The sequence below is a fragment of the Akebia trifoliata genome, chromosome 16 (assembly GCF_017979445.1).
Source record: "Akebia trifoliata isolate Shusen 1 chromosome 16, ASM1797944v1, whole genome shotgun sequence".
NCBI lineage: Eukaryota > Viridiplantae > Streptophyta > Magnoliopsida > Ranunculales > Lardizabalaceae > Akebia > Akebia trifoliata.
The window spans coordinates 13,393,686-13,410,631 of NC_141390.1; the positions used below are offsets into that span (position 1 = coordinate 13,393,686).

General features: G+C 43.7%; 1 protein-coding gene across 1 annotated transcript in view; it reads left to right on the forward strand.

The window, feature by feature from the left end:
- The first annotated feature begins 1,832 nt into the window (after nucleotides 1-1,832).
- The window catches only part of NOV (Histidine kinase-, DNA gyrase B-, and HSP90-like ATPase family protein), a 107,680-nt gene continuing 92,566 nt past the window's right edge, over nucleotides 1,833-16,946 (forward strand). Inside the window, exons 1-2 of the mRNA XM_086427552.1 lie at nucleotides 1,833-2,390; nucleotides 2,497-2,834. Of these exons, the coding sequence (XP_086283678.1) occupies nucleotides 1,956-2,390; nucleotides 2,497-2,834 (773 nt within the window). The 5' untranslated portion in view covers nucleotides 1,833-1,955. The remainder of the gene's footprint in view (nucleotides 2,391-2,496; nucleotides 2,835-16,946) is intronic.

Consider the following 16,946-nt stretch of genomic DNA (forward strand, 5'->3'; position numbering starts at 1 on the left):
AATCAAGATCTAGTACACCTAGGTGAAACTAGACTTGCTTAGACCAATCTGAGAAATTTATTCCATTAAGGATTGGAACAGATGAAGCATGTAAATACAGTGAAATAGAAACTGAAATTGCAATTAAATATATGCTCACACATTAATACTTTGAGTTAAATAATAAACAATAAATAGTACTATTGTAACACATCTTTGGATGAAAATTACAACATACAAAATTAAACTTTTGACTATTATGGTGATTCCCTTTCACTTATTAAAAAATAATTAATAATGTATCAATAATCCGATAGGTCTGTTACCTTTGGGTATTTGATTCTAACTCTCAATTAAGGATACACATTAATTATTATACCTTAATATATTAATCATAAGAAAAGTGTTGCACTTTTGGGCTAAGTCAAAATATTTTCATGATCAAAGATACATATAAATATCTATTCAAAAATTTGCAAAGTTATTTTCTTAATACTTGGGATATGAGTATTAAGATCCAGACTACAACTTGAAACCCATGATCACCAAAATTATTTCATAAAATAGGATTTCGAGTTGAAATAATGACTTTGCAAAAATAATTTATCATCAATCACATCATGTCATCATTTAAATAGTTTCATATATGTGACAATTTCATGTTCAAATAAACTATAGAAAATAAATATAATATATCAATAAAAAAAATGTTACTCATAAGTTCCAGACATGATTCAGATTTTGTAAATGATACACATTTCGTGCACTGTGTTCTATACTGTAGAACAAATTATGGGCAATACTATCAATGTAATAAAAGATTGGCATGTGGCATCACTAGAAAATCTCATGGAAATGGTCAAACCATAATGGCATCATTTACGAATTACACAGCGAAAATAAAAACCCACCTATCTAGGAATTAATTAGTCACCAAATGATAAGTAATGGATACTGTAGTTTTAATTGATTAATTTGTTATTTTAAAACTTGAAAGGATTATTGAAGAGATAGATTCTTTTGAAGAAATTTTATTTACTCTTAAATAAACATCTTTTAAAGGGTACAGTTGAGATGATGTTGAGAAATTTTGAGTTTTTTCATTAATAGGTTTATTTTAAAGGGTATAGTTGAGATAGATTCTTTTGAACTTGATTATTTATATTTTCTATTATTTGAATTAGATGTTGGTTACGTTGATCTTTGTCTGATTTTTCATCAAGTATTTTTAACATTAATTTTTCATTTTCTGATAAGATGTTTAATTTGAGCATATTTATAAAAGATGAGGTAGGGGATATTGAATCAAGATGCCATAGGCATTCATAATCGTTTTCTAAAGAAAAATGGGCTTCGTCAAAAGAGGATTATGTAATTCATTTACTTTTTTCTTAAAATTTTTTAGATTATCAAATAAAATATAATTTAACTTTAGAATGTTAAATTTAAACATATATGGTTATATAGATAATATAGATTAGTAAATTTGACATTAATGATTATTTCTTTAATTGTGAATTTCTAATTTATTAGAAGAGAATCTGGTGTGGATTATTATATACTTATTTAATATTTTTTTATTATTAAATTTTGATATATAATTGTTAAATAAGAATTATTATGATAAATTATATTTTATTTATGTTTATTAATATAAAGATGTTAATATATATCCAAAATTTTGAAACTTTAAAAATTATTATTTTCGAATCATATTCGAATTATTTTCGTATCGTATTATTGCCGTCCGGTTTTTTTTTTTTTTTTCACTGAATTTTTAGACGGATTGATGAATCACTATTTCGAATCATACTCGAGGTATATTCGTACCCATTTTAGCCGTTCACCGAATTGCTAACTATCGTCGGATTAGATAACAATCGTGCATCGCAGGAGCACAGAAGAAAGACTTCTTAACCGACGTTGAATTCGAATTCTTAGAATCTCAGTCCCTTTGTTTTGACAACTCTCGCTCAATGTACGGCCAAGGCTACCCCTTCCGCCCTGGCGGCGGTGCTCGTGGGGCTGCGCAACCTCAAGCACCTTCTCATCACTTCTATCCTCAAAACCCTAGCCCTAACCCTAATCATTACATCTTAAACTCCACTCCCTACCTTCAAAACCCTACTTTCTCAGCCTTACACAATCCTTACCAGCAAAACCCTAATTTCCCTATCCAACAATTCCCAAGACCCCACACTATCAATCCAAATCCAAAGGAAACCCTAGAAAGGATTGATTGTGCAGTTGCGAAGGCTCATCATGATCTTCTCGCCACTGGAGAAAGTGTTTCGTCATGGAGAGTCTCTGAGACTGCACTTTTGTCTCTCCGAGCCGATTCATGGAGCTCATTAGGGTTTCAAATGCAACAAATTCCTTCTTTGTGCTGTCTCATGGCCACCGAAGGAAAGGTTGAACTAAATAATCTCTCTGTGTCTTCTTATATTACATAATTTTTTGGTTGATTCATTGATTAAATTTTTTTTTTTTTTTTTAATGTATATTTTTGTTATTTAGGTTAATGCATTTATCCATTGTTTCGTTGGTGTTCGGAGAATAACTTCGTTGTTTGAGTTAGAGGTTGCAATTTGCAAGAATGAAGGTGTTGAGGGGTTTGAAGAGCTCAAATTGGGTCCTTTGTTGCGGCATCCACTTGTTGTGCATTATTTTTCGGTTCCTTCAGATGCTAAAGAAGTTTTTAAGATAACGAGCAAGGAAATAATTTATTGCCTAGCTGAGTACATGGATTCTCACAAAGGTAAAGATATTCAGGCCGAGGGGTTCTTGGATTTCCTAGCAAGGAAACGATGGATTGGAGTTAGGGAAAATCTTGGCATTCGAATTCAGAGCTTGAGGTGTGTGGTTTTCGCTCCAATCTTACTATTTTATGATGGGTTTGCTTTGTTGTTGCAAAAAATTGCCATTCCATTAAGATACTTATTACAACCATAAATCTGTTTTTTAGTTCATCGGCGCTTCGATTAATAAATTTTTTGGAAGACTGTTGTGGATCATATTAATTCAAACAAAAAAGCAGTGATCAAGGTGAACAACCGTTACAAAATGAAGGTCCTTAATATGTAGTCCTACAAATCACATCTCTCATACACAGAAACTATTTTAAGAAGATACCCGTGAAGTCCTTAAACAACTTATACCACAAAAATAATAGATCAAGAATGGTGATGATAAGTTCCTGAAGTGATTGCTCATTCCCTTCGTATACTTGTTTATCCCTCTCTTTTCAAAGGCTTGAACACAACGAAATGGATTAGAGACCGTACTGTCCATTCTCTCCCCCAAAAGGCTCATGATGGCCAACTTTCAAACAAAAAAAAGTTTGAAGAAAATTGCCAAGTATGTGATAGAGAAACATGAAATGGGACCAAGCATCTGAAGCAAATGAACATTGAATTTATTATCGACTCAACACATGCCTTACATATGCAATAGTAATTGATAAAAGTAATACCGCGAGCAATGACATTATCCAATGTTAGGATTCTATTCAAGTTAGCAAACCAAGTGAAACAAAAGCTACCTTTGAAGGGATTTTTTTTCGGCTCAAAATGGTAGACATTGGGAAATTTGAAAGAGATTGACCATGCTTTAAAGCTTTGTGAAGCAACTTCATGGAGAAACCTTGTTCGATTTTCATCCCAAAGACTTTCGATCCTCTTCTAAGGGGAATATGGACACTGTTGAGAGTTGGTAATGGGGGAAGCTATCAACAGGATTCATTTTTTCACTGAAGATCTGAAACCACTTCAGACATCAAATAAAACTGCCATTAGTGGACCTTGAAGTCTTGAATTTACTAGAAAATGAAGTAAATGCTCATCTCTCTCTCTCTCTTTCTTGCAATGGTTTCTTCATCAATTTTCTCACTTGCTACAGTAGATTCATAAAGCTCGCTTGTGTGGTCGGAATCCGGTGGACGGCTCTGATGGTCCCGAACGCACTGTTCCGAAGTTGTTCCTAGCACTCCCCTCATTCTGACGGCGCGGTACCTGCCACAGTCACTCCGACGCTCAAGTTTGAGGGACCCAGGAATAGTAATCAGTACTTCTCTTTCTTCGATCTCTCCAGTCCCCTTTTCAATAGTGCTTACTGTGCTATTTATCTCCCTGCCCTAAGGTTTCTCCCCTCATAGGCTATAATCATGGGTCTTTGCTGGTTTTGCGAGGTTGTTTACCTAACCGGGATATTCTGGATTGATCGAAGTTATCTGCAGAGATCCCATCCGGGATTTTTGGGATTGATGTGCATGCAACATTATTGCGGTTTTCTCAAGGCCTGGCCTGTCCTGCTTGATAGACCTGGCTTTGCTTATTGCTACACAGCCCTACTAGCCTAACTAGGGAGATCACTACTTTGACCTGCCCTGGTGGCTGGGCAGCGCCTCATAAGCTGACCTGTGTTAGGTACCACTTAGCCGGCTTGGACATGTGTAGGGCCTGGATTAAGATGCCATTATTTCCCTTTACAGTTACCCCATCTCGAGGAGGCGCAAGGTCTCTTCGTCTCCTTGAGACACATTTCAGCCTTCCTATTGGCTACCTATGCCTTTCATAATTACACCCGCTGTTTTCGAATCGACGCATTCAATGCAACGGCGTTTCAAATCTTTACTGATGGTTCAGATGGATTCTTCTTCATCTGCACCTGTCCACGTGTCCTCTGCCTATCTGCACTACCCCCAATTTGCAATGCTTTGGTTGGACTCAAGTTGACCTCTTGGGCGTACATACTCCTTCGCCTCTTCTTATAAATTGGGGATTTAGTGCATTTTTCCATGTGCTATTGTGCTGAAATTCTGTAAAGTCATCTTTGTGCTTTTCTGCGAAGACTCTTTCCCTTTCTCTTTTTACTTTGCTGCTACAGTTATCTCTTTTGCTTTGAGGTAATTTCTCCTTCTCTTTTTCTCTGTTTTCCTTCATTTGTAAACTTTTCTTCTTTATGGCTATCTCTGTATCCCAACTCCGGCGGAATCTCTACATTCCTGCCTCTGTACACATTTGAGTCGTTGAAGATTTTGATGCACCTGGTGAATGTCGCCAGGGAGAGATTCTAGTTTTTGCTGGCCAATTAAGGCGGGGCTTAGTTTCCCTCTCTCTGCATTTCTTAAAGAGGTGCTAAGCAAGATAAACCGGACCCTTTGCCAAATGTCTGGGAACTTCTACTGCCTGGTGGAGGCTGCAGAGAAAATGGGCATTACTCCAAATGCCTTCTTTTTCTGGTATAATCTGAAGGCTATCCCCCAATGCTCGGGGTACTTCTCGCTGTCCTCCAAGAGCGCAGCAGTGGCTCTGGTTCCTTCTCTCCCCAGTTTTGATAAAGAGTGGTATGATGATCCCCTTTACATTTTTGAGGATTGGGAATTTGCCCCTGGCGTTTCCTACGAGGTATTCAGGGTTCTTCAAACTTTTCAGAGTAATTACTAGCTTTGAGTTGATAGTTGTATCTCATTCTTTGTTGGTCTTGTCCTGCTTTTAATTGTTTCTTTACTTTTTAGAGATTCTTTTGCTCTCGTGGTTGTGGAGACCAAGAAAAAACAGCGCAGAGTGTCCAAAGTTCGGAGGCTAATGGCAGTAGACCTCCAAACCAGGGTTGCAGAGAAGGCGGTTGTGGACGACCTCCTTGGTGACGTGCATCGGCCATTTGCACGACGAGCCCCTTCCAGCCACGCTGAGCGGCCTGTAGAGGTTTGCGATCCGCTTTCGTCAGCTCTGGGATCTGCTCGACGACGGAATCCCTGTCATCTGACTCTTCCTTCCAGCATGCAAAGTTCGGATCGTTTGATCCATTCTGAGTGGTGCGGTTCTCATTCTGGGGTTCTGCTAGGGTTCTCCGACACCATGAATATTGATATCTCGGAGTCCCCTTTCCTCACTGCTTCCAGAGTTGCTTTTCCCCCTGTCCCAGCTAAGAGGCGGAGGAAGAAGAAGAGCTATACTTCTCGTGGTTCTAGCCTTTCTGAGGAGGTCGGCCAACTAGTTGCGGCTGTTGGGGAGCCTGCTGCCCTTGCTCCTGCCCTTGCTTTTGCTGTGGATGCTACTGGTGCTACTACTAGTGCTGTTGCTGTTTTTGCAAAGCTTCCTGAGGAGATTCAGAATGAAGCGGGGCAGAGTTTTGCCACCCCCAGGAAGGATAGCCCTGCTCTTGATCCCCGACTACGGAAAAGGGTCGGCTGGTCAGGAAAAGTTTGAGGAGTCCCTTCCTTTTTGAGGGGTCTGAGGGTGAGGGCCCTTCCTTGCGCAAGACCCCTATGGAGGAGGTTGCCTTTGCTTGGATGGCCATGGAGCTTATGTACAAGATGGGAATGAAGGCAACCTCTTCCGACCCTCTTGCCACGTCCACAATAAAGGTTGCGGGATCAAAGACCCTGTAATCGCTGCCTCCCTCCTCTCCCAATCTATTTCCCCCATGGACTGGGAGGTTGTTGACCAGGCTAATACTGACCTAGGCTTTGGTCGTTTTGTCCACGGCTTTCACCAGGTAACTATTGTCTTTTTTTTATCCTTCTTATCTGCTTTATGCCGTCTGACATTATCTGAGCTCTGACATTATTCTCTACTTCGCAGGCCCACGTCTATGGGACTCTGGCCTTTCTGAAGTGGCGTGAGGCTGAAAACCAGGCCTCTTGATCAGATAGTAGGGAGAAAAAATATCTGCACTTGAGGCTGAGTTGGTCTCTTCTAGCCAATTTTCCCAAGAGGCTAGAGAGGAGATGGAGGCCAATCTGGCCCAATTCTCCAAGGCCAACCTGTCCTTGGAAGCATCTAACATGAAGCTGACGGATCTACAGAATGTCTTACAATTAGAGATGGCCAGCTACAAAGAAAGAGTGCAACGAAGAGATGCAGAGCTAGCGGAACTTCAAGAGAGAGTACAACATCAAGAGCTCGAAATAAATTCTCTGAGGATAAGTGCTGATTCAGCCAGGGCTGCTCAGGCCAAAGAAGATGAAGCTGAAACGAGGAAGCTTCTGGGGCAACTACATGCCTAATACCCTCGGTTAGTAGAGGAAGCTTCTACAAAGACTTACCACGAAGGCTTTGAGGCTGCTCGGCTTCAGTATGAGGAGGAAATGGAAAAGGGCGAGGAAGACGATGAAGAGGACAACATCCCCATCACCACTGGAGGAATATGATTTGAACTAGGCGTTATGGTCACGCCGCGCCCATTCAGCTGGATGAGGCGGGAAATCCTTTTGCAGATCTGCCGCACATTCCCGGTGATTTGCTAAAGGCTGGTGCTACCTTAGAATTGAGTCCTACTCGTCCTACGGATCCCTTAACTCAGCCCATCAATCCGTCGCCTGCTCACATTTCAAGCCTTGCGTCCATTCCAGTCATCGATGTGGACCAGGATGAGGCTGCTGATCCCTTTGTCGTTACTACTGAAGTCGATCTGACTGCTGCCGTTATGCAGGCCCCTCCTCCTGCTACTCAATCTTGTCCTACTGAGCAATGACCTGTTTTCTACTGTTATGCTATGCTTTCTGTACTATCCCATATTTTGGGATTTCTCTCTTGTACTTTCTCTTCTTTGTTAGTGAAAAAGCTTCGCCTTTACAACTGTTGTCCTTTTTACAATTTCTTTTTTGTCTTTTCTTTCACTACTGTCCTGCTTGCGCTAACTATATTGCTTACGCTTATGTTATCTAAAACGGCTCATGCATATACTAATTAAACTATTAATAGACTAACTGCTGTTTTGCCTTAACAATCAGCCCATTCAGTTGCAAATTGCTTAGGCATACGCCGGTTACTCATTGATCAACTCATCTTGCTGTTAACTGCTTGAACACACTCTGATTACACACTGATCAACTCATTCTCTTATAAACTATGCACATACTTCCCCCCTAGGTTCTACCCAAAGTAAGTTTTACTTTTGGTGGAACCTTGGCTAAGGTTATGCTGTAAACGGCTATTGTAGTCACTGCCTTTGAAAAAAAAGGCTCTGTCCTTGGTTAAAGACTGCTTGCACCACTGGAAACGGCTATTTGAGTCACTGTCCTTGAAGAAGGCTTTGACTCTGCTAAAAACTTCTTGCACCACTGTATACTTGTAAACGGCTATCTGAGTCACTGTCCTTAAAGAAGGCTCTGACTCTACTAAAAACTTTTGCATCATTGTGAGCTTGTAAACGGCTATCTGAGTCACTGTCCTTGAAGAAGGCTCTGATTCTGTTAAAAACTTTTAACGTTAACATTCGGCTAATTTTTCGGCTAGTGAACTCGTGGTAGAGTAGGACCCTGACCAGCTTTTTGCTCTGTCAATGAAGACAGAGAAGACTTACGTAGGTTCGGATCCCGGCTAGATCCACACGGCTTTTGTTACTCATACTAGAGCTGAGCCCTGACTAGCTTCTTGCTCTGCCAATGAAAACAGAGAAGACCTACGTAGGCTCAAATCCTGGCTGGATTCCACTGAAATGTCTTCAAAACTCATGACAAAGCAGGACCCTGACTAGTATCTTACTCTGTCAATAAAGGTAGAGGAAACCCACGTAGGTTCGGATCCCGGTTGGATCCACACAGCTATTGTTACTTGTGTCAGAGTTGGGCCCCGATCAGCTTTTTATCCTGTCAATGAAGGTAGAGAAGACCCATGTAGGCGCGGATCCCCCTTTTCAATTGGTCTCTGCACGCACACAGCTGAAAACATGCACAAGGTAAAACATTTATTGATTATATTTTTTCAGATTACTTGTGTTCCACGGTTTAGGTAACTCCTGACCGGATAGTATGACCAAATAGTAGACTCCTTTTTGGCTAACTCTTGCCACTCTGTATGGCCTTTCCCATGCCTGTGTGTAACGGCCACATCATCTGTCACCTAGAGTTAGGTGTAAGCTCGTCCCGGAGCTACCCGGGAGCACCCATGTAATATCATGTAAGGCTCGTTATGAAGCCATGTCAGCCCCCGTACCAGGGCATATCTGTTAGCTTAGGATACATGTCAGCCCCGTGCCAGGGCACACTTGTTAGCTTAGTGGCATTTTCGTAATAAGGGAGTATGACCGGCCTCTACTTTTGATGTTTCCTTCTGGAAACCTGGGAAAGGAAAGATATCTACCTTGTAGGAAGGGTGTCAGTGCTATCCCAATCCCCGCCCTACACCCACGTTGTTGAAGCCTTGAAGCCCAGCTCCGTGGAAATCCCGCGTGTTATAGGATCATCATTTGCTTGTAACGCATTTATTGCTTTTGTAACGCGTTGCACCGTGTAATTCAATATTATATCAACAAAGTTGCCTCCGGACTTTACCTCGTGTTGCCTCGTTTACTTGTTTGCTAGCTACGTGTGTGTGGTGTACGATCATTTTACAGGCTTGCAAGTGGATTTGACCCCCTTGCGCCGCACGACCTCGCTTAAAAAGAATAGGGCCGTGACAGTTGGTATCAGAGCAGCAGTTGTTTGAGCACAGTTGGTATTCCCCCTAGCTATTCCACCGAGATTCCATTTAGTTCACGCGAACGATGGCAAGAGGAACTACTAATACCGCGGACCAACCCGCTCCAAACACACCACCACCACGTACAAACAAGGAACGCATCGAGGTATTGGAGGAAAATATAGGTATGCTATCTGGTATTGTTGATGGTATTGCGCGAATAGATGATCGCCAGAGCACGCTGGAGGACAGATTCGAGACATTCAGAGCTAGAGTGACAGACTTCGAGGAAGATACCCGAGGCAACCTAGCCGTCTTACAGGAACAGATTACAGAGCTCACTACAAAAGTAGGTCTCCTGGTCCGCGCCGTCGGTAACGAACGGCTTACTAGTAGTGATACTTCTCCCTCGCGCTTGCGAGTACCCGAGCCACGCACCTTCGATGTGTCCGCGATGCGAAAGAGCTCGAGAATTTCATGTTTGACATGGAGCAGTACTTCCGTGCAGCTCGTCCGGATTCCGAAGAGGTAAAAGTAACAACTGCTTCTATGTATCTTGCAGGTGACGCCAAGCTATGGTGGCGGACAAAGTACACCGAGATGGAAAGTGGCCAATGTTCCATCGATACATGGGAGGACCTCAAGAAAGAATTGAAGCACCAGTTCTTACCAGAGAACGTGGAGTTCATTGCCCGCAGAAAGTTGAGGCAACTCCAACATACAGGTACAGTTCACGAGTACGTCAAGCAGTTTTCCGCCTTGATGCTTGATATCCGTGACATGTCAGAGAAAGACAAGCTGTTCTCATTCCAAGAAGGACTCAAGCCTTGGGTTCAGACAGAACTCCAACGGCAACGTGTGGAAGATCTCGCGTCTGCAATTGCAGCAGCCGAGCGGTTGACTGATTATACTCCCGCGGGAGGGAGCTAACAGTATGTACATCCTCAATCGAAAGGTTACTACCAGCAACCTGAGTACACAAAGAAGTCTTCGAATGACAAGAATGGAGGACACAGAAAGAGTTCCAGTCCGGGATCCTCACGGAACTCCTCTCCTTCACAGAGCAGAAGTACCTCGCCAGTCAAGCGTCGTCACAAGCATGGATGTGTTTTGTGTGGTGGGCCTCACAAGACATTTAAGTGCCCACAGCGAGCCAAACTGACTGCACTTTTAGCTTCCCAGAGTGATCCTAGTCACGAAAGTACGAGTGGGCGAGATTATGAAGATTTCCTCACATGGGAGCCTTGCATCTTTTGAATGCAATGAAGCAGACATCTGAGACTCAGAATAGCTAGAAACGGAAGGGTCTTATGTATGTCGATATTGAAGTTGGTGGAAAGACCACCCAGGCAATGGTTGATACAGGAGCAACGCACAGCTTCATTACCCCTGCAGAGGCGAAGCGTCTCAATATTCGGTTAGATAAGGGTTCAAGCCGTATGAAAGCTGTAAACTCCCAAGCCACTCCTATCCAAGGTTCGGCCAAGTCAGTATCCGTCAAGATAGGTACATGGAAGGGTAAGCTTATTTACTCGCAGTCCCGCTCGATGAGTTCAGAGTTGTCATTGGGATGGATTTCATGCGACAGAACAGGGTTGTATTAATGCCATTTGCCAACACCTTGGGCATGCTAGGTGAATGTCCAAGCTTTGTTCCCGTTTTCACAGGCAAGGAAGAGGGAAATTTGATTTCAGCCATTCAGTTGAAGAAAGGTAAGCAACCGTACATTGCTTCCTTGAGAGTTGAAGCCGAAGAACCGGACCATAGTTCAACTCCCACACAAGTTACACAGGTTTTAGCAGAAGTTGATGACGAGATAGCGAATTTGCTTCCGAAGACACTACAGCCACGTAGGTCGAATGATCATCAGAATGAATTGCTACCTGTTGTCACATCTCTTATAGAGAGGCCTTTCAGGATGAATCATCCAAGACTAGCTGAGTTGAGCAAGCAACATAAGTATGGGTCTTCGCAACGTTGTATCGATTATCGAGCAGTGAAGAAGATCACCATCAAGAACAAGTATCCTATCCAGCAGAGTGCCTACTTGTTTGATAAGCTTGGGACAGCCAAGTGTTTTTCAGAGTTAGGTCAGAGATCAGGTTATTGTAAGGTTCAAGTTGCAGAAGAAGCCCCTCAGCCACTTAGTCAGAGTGTCAGCAAGAATTGGGATGTACCTCAGAGTGTTGTCAGCGTCAGAGATTCAAGAGTCACAGGAAAGTTATGGAACGGACCGTGCAGACTACTTGGGTTCCAGCTTGATTTTCCAACCAGTGTACATCATCAATCAGATTGGCCAACGGAGAGATTCAGTTCTGCGTTGGAGTATTTTAGGCATCTTGCCAATGCCGATCATCAGAATTGGGCGAATTTGTTCAATTCCACCTTTCAGAAGAACTCTTCCTCCAACAAGAGTGCTTTTGAACTTATATCAGGCCAACAGTGTTTAACTTCTCACACTATTGTTTCAGGCTACAGGAGACACAGTCCAAGGACGTACAGGTTTGGTAAACTCTGGTTACCGTACAGGTTACACAGCATTTACTCTGTTATCCATGCAAGAAGTCTCAAGCCATACCAAGCAGATCTAGGAGATCCCGCGCGCAGCATTCCAACACGTACCACTTCTCATTCAACTTTTCAGCCAGAGCGTGTTGTCGACAAAGTTCTCGAAGACGTCATTTCAACAGCAGTTCCATCCAGCAACAGCAGCAGCAGCACGTGGAGTACTTCGTCACACAGGACATGCCAGAATTTGAAGCTACACAGGAGAGTGCAGAGAACCTACAACCTTTCAAGCAGCCGATTGAAGAGTTCGCCAGGTCAATGCGACGAGGACGTCTGCAGAATAGGTGGGGGATACTGTAACGGCCACATCATCTGTCACCTAGAGTTAGGTGTAAGCTCGTCCCGGAGCTACCCGGGAGCACCCATGTAATATCATGTAAGGCTCGTTATGAAGCCATGTCAGCCCCATACCAGGGCATATCTGTTAGCTTAGGATACATGTCAGCCCCGTGCCAGGGCACACTTGTTAGCTTAGTGGCATTTTCGTAATAAGGGAGTATGACCGGCCTCTACTTTTGATGTTTCCTTCTGGAAACCTGGCAAAGGAAAGATATCTACCTTGTAGGAAGGGTGTCAGTGCTATCCCAATCCCCGGCCTACACCCACGTTGTTGAAGCCTTGAAGCCCAGCTCCGTGGAAGTCCCGCGTGTCATAGGATCATCATTTGCTTGTAACGCATCTATTGCTTTTGTAACGCGTTGCACCGTGTAATTCAATATTATATCAACAAAGTTGCCTTCGGGCTTTACCTCGTGTTGCCTCGTTTACTTGTTTGCTAGCTACGTGTGTGTGGTGTACGATCATTTTACAGGCTTGCAAGTGGATTTGACCCCCTTGCGCCGCACGACCTCGCTTAAAAAGAATAGGGCCGTGACACTGTGGCAGCTGTCACAATGCTTGACGTATGATGCTGCGTCCTGCAAATAAGGCCAGAAGTTGCCTTGAGGATTACCTTATGCGCCAAGGTCCTCCCCCTTAAATGGTTCCCACAGTCGCCCTCATGGATTTCCTTTAGAACTTCTTTTGCTTCCTCAGGAGCCAGGCATCGCAAGAGTGGACCCCCCATAGACTTCCTATATAGAGTCCCATCCAGAATCTTGTATTTCTCTGTCTTGCTCTTGATTCTCCTGGCCTCTTTTGGATTATTGGGCAGTTTTCCGTGTTGCAAGTAGACTTGGATCGGAATTTTCCACCCTTGGTCTTCTACTACTGTTACTAAACTGAATAACCCAGGCTCGTCTATTGACAGGTGTTCCTGATAGCTTAATGGTAACTCTGTCTTGTCCTGCCCTGCCAATATTGAGGCGACGTAGGCCAGAGCCTTTGCATGCCTATTATCTGCTAGTGGTATGTGCTCAATCCTGATATCTCCCACTCGATGTATAGTAGCTCGAATTTTTTCGAGGTAAAGCTGCATTCGAGGGTCCCAAGCCTCGAACGTTCCATTCAAACCTCTAACTGTGAATCGTTGTAAATCGTGGCCTCAGTCACCCCCAGACCTGCTAAGGATTCGAGGCCGAGCAACATCGCTTCGTATTCTGTCTTGTTATTCGATGCTTTGAACCCCAATGTCAATACCTTATCTATTTTTGCCCTATCTGGAGTGATCAACACCATTCCGATGCTCGATCCCTCAAGGTTGGACGACCCGTCCACGTAAACTTTCCATCCCAGACTGCCCATGTGCTCTTACTCATCGTCTACTTGTTTTAACTTTTCCACGAGAAGGTCTGCCTTCTCTTCTACTGGGAAGTCCGCCAAGAAATCAGCTGCTGCTTGGCCTTTCATTGACACTCGTGGCTTGAATTCAAGATCGAACTCTGCTAACTGTACTGCCTACTTTGCCATTCTATCGGATCCTTCTGCTTTTCCCAACATAGACTTTAAGGGGAATTCCGTGATGACTTGTACCCGATGTGTTTGAAAATATGGTCGCAAGTGTAGCGCCGTATAGACTAAGGCTAACCCCATTTTCTCAAGTTTGGAATAACGCATCTTTGCATCCGTAAAAGTTTTACTCAAACAATAAATGGGCTGCTCTGCTGCTGCTCCAATTTTGACTAGCACTGAGTTGAGTGCAAACTCTGAAGTGGTCAAATATACCCCCAATTCGTCCCCTGCTTCTGGCTTGGAAAGTATGGGTGGCTTACCAAGATAGCGTTTCAACTCAGAAAATGCCCACTCACAGTCTTCTGTCCATTCAAACCTAGAGTTCTTCTGCAGCCACTAGTATAATGGTTTGCATTTGTTGGAAGATCTTGCTATAAAACGATTTAAAGTGGCTATTCTCCCTGCAAACTTTTGGACTTGCTTATGAGTTTTTGGCGAAGGCATCTCTACGAGCGCCTTGATTTGGTCGGTGTTGGCTTCGATTCCTTTTTTGTGACCAAATAACCCAGGAACTTTCCTGAAGTCAGCGCGAAGGTACATTTTTCTGGATTGAGTTTCATCCCCACATTCCTCATTCTGGAAAAGACCTCCTCTAAGTCTCTGACATGATTTTCCTTCTTCCTGCTCTTGACAGGTCATCTATGTTCACGTTAGCAATTGTACCCAGCAAATCGTTAAAAAGTTGTCACCAACCTCTGGTAAGTAGCCCCTACATTCTTCAGTCCGAAGGGCATCACCTTGTAGCAATAGAGCACCTGTTCTGTAATGAACGTTGATTTCTTTTGATATTTCGGGCTGAGCTGTATTTGATTATAGCCAGAGTAATTGTCCATAAAGGACAATCTCCCGTGGCCAGAGGTTGCATCCACAATCTGATCAATTTTGGGCATCAGAAAGCTATCCTTGGGGTACGCTTTATTTAAATTCGTAAAATCTATACAGATTCTGACTTTCCCATTCTTTTTGGGTACTGCCACAATGTTTGCTATCCACTCCGGGAATTGCACTTCTCTGATGAATCCTGCCCTGATCAGTCTATCCACCTCTTCGTTCACTGCCTCTCTGAACCTTGGTGCTAGTCTCCTTGGTTTATGCTTCACTGGTCTGAAGGTTGGCTCGTCATTTAGATGGTGACAAATCACCTTTGGGCTGATTCCTGGCATTTCCTCGATGGACCAGGCGAAGATGTCTCGGTTTCTCTTCAAGCACTCTGTTATTTCTTTCAACTCTTCTGGCGCTAACTCGACCCCTACACCTATCTACTTCCCTTCCCCCAGATCTATCATCTGAATGCCTTCTAGACATGGGGCCCGCCAAGTTTGACCTCCCCCTAATGTAATTGCTATTGTTGTGCTGCTTCCTCAGATGGTTCCTCCCTATTCCATGTGCACACCTGAGCTGTTGTTTGGTCTCCTCGCGCATCCCACATCCCCTACGGTGTGGGGAACCGAAGAACCTGGTAATAGGTGGAACGAAACTGCTCGCATCTCATGCGTTCACCACCTCCCCAGAATTGCGTTGTACGGGGAACTCGCCTCAACAACCACGAACTTGGTCATCAAGGTTACTGGCCCTGCTTGTATTGGCAACACTACCTTTCCCTATGGCTGGTTGGACTTCCCGTCAAACCCGATTAACGGTGCCTTCGCTGGGGTGAGTACTTTCTTACTGAGGCACATCTTCAAAAAGGCCGATGCGTACAAAACGTCCACAGAGTTCCCATTGTCAATCAACACTCTCATAAGCGTGAAAGTGCCTACCAGCAAGGTTACTACTAGTGCATCATAATGGGGTCTCACCACCCCTTCAAATCCTTCTCGGTGAACGCCACCGTTTGTTCCCCAAAGGGTTCTAATTGCATGGTGGGCCCACTTCTCATTGTGAAAACATGAGCCAGATGCTCAGTTCTCCTCCGCTTTGCTCTGTCGCTGATTCCATTATGTTCAGGCTTTGTACTCTCCCCTCTAAGGACAACGTGTATCACTGTTGCCCTTCCATCCTGCCTTTCAATTTGCGGCTGGTTTCCTCTGCGATTCCTATCCTGGGGCAAGTCCTCTCTCTGCCTTCTGGGCAGGTCCCTCAACCTGTCCTGCTCTACCAGCTTTTGCAGAAATCTCCTCAAAGCCTGACATCTATTGGTGGTGTGCGCTCGCACCTTGTGATACTCACAATATCTCTCGCCCTGGTTGATCTGGTCTCGTGGAAGCGGATCGGGCCACTCAAAATATGGTTCATGGCTTATAAGAAACAAGATTTCACTAGGTGGCATAGCGAAATACGTCCCAGTTTTTCTCTCTCCACCTTGCTCTAGTGGCCTTTTTCTACTTTGCTGTTGTGGCTGATGCTGCTTGCTGGGCTTGCCCACAATGTGTATGACTTTGCTTTTTCCTGCTGAGCTTCGAGGGTTATCTTCTAAGTGAATGTACTTTTCCGTTTGTTCGAACAACTCACTCAGGGTTTTTAGTCGTTTCTTTACGAGGGATCTGTATAACCCGGAACCAGAGGGTAAGGAGTTCCTGAATGCTACTACGACCGTTCTCTCGTCATAGCTTTCTAGCGACATGGCTTCCTCTCTGAATCTCCTCGTGAACTCTCTGAGGCTTACCCCTGAGCCTAGTCTCATGCTAAGCAATGCATCAATGAAAACAATGTATTGTGTAACGAAAGTAGTGCAAAGTTCCTTGAATGAGGTAATGAATCCACACGGTAACTTATGGAACCATGTCAACGCATTCCCTTGCAAACAAATCCTTCTTTCTCCTCCCACAGTGCGAGCATCTGCCGAAAATGAAACAAATGCTTCACTGGGTCCTTCGTCCCTAAATAGGGAGTAAATCGTGGTGGCATAAACTTCTTGGGAATCTTTTCGGCTAAGATTTCTACCGAAAATGACGACATCTGGATCCCCCGAATTGCTTGTGCTGCTGTCGTGCCGACGTCGGCACCCTTCATTTCTTTCTCCTTCCTAATCATCTCCCTAACCTCTTCTCGAGTTAAACTTGCTGTGGATTCAGTTCGAGTAGCTGCCGTAGCAACTTCCGTTCCGTCTTCCCCTGTTGGGATTAGTAACGACGTGCTTCGTTCCGTACTAGAAGCATGGTCACC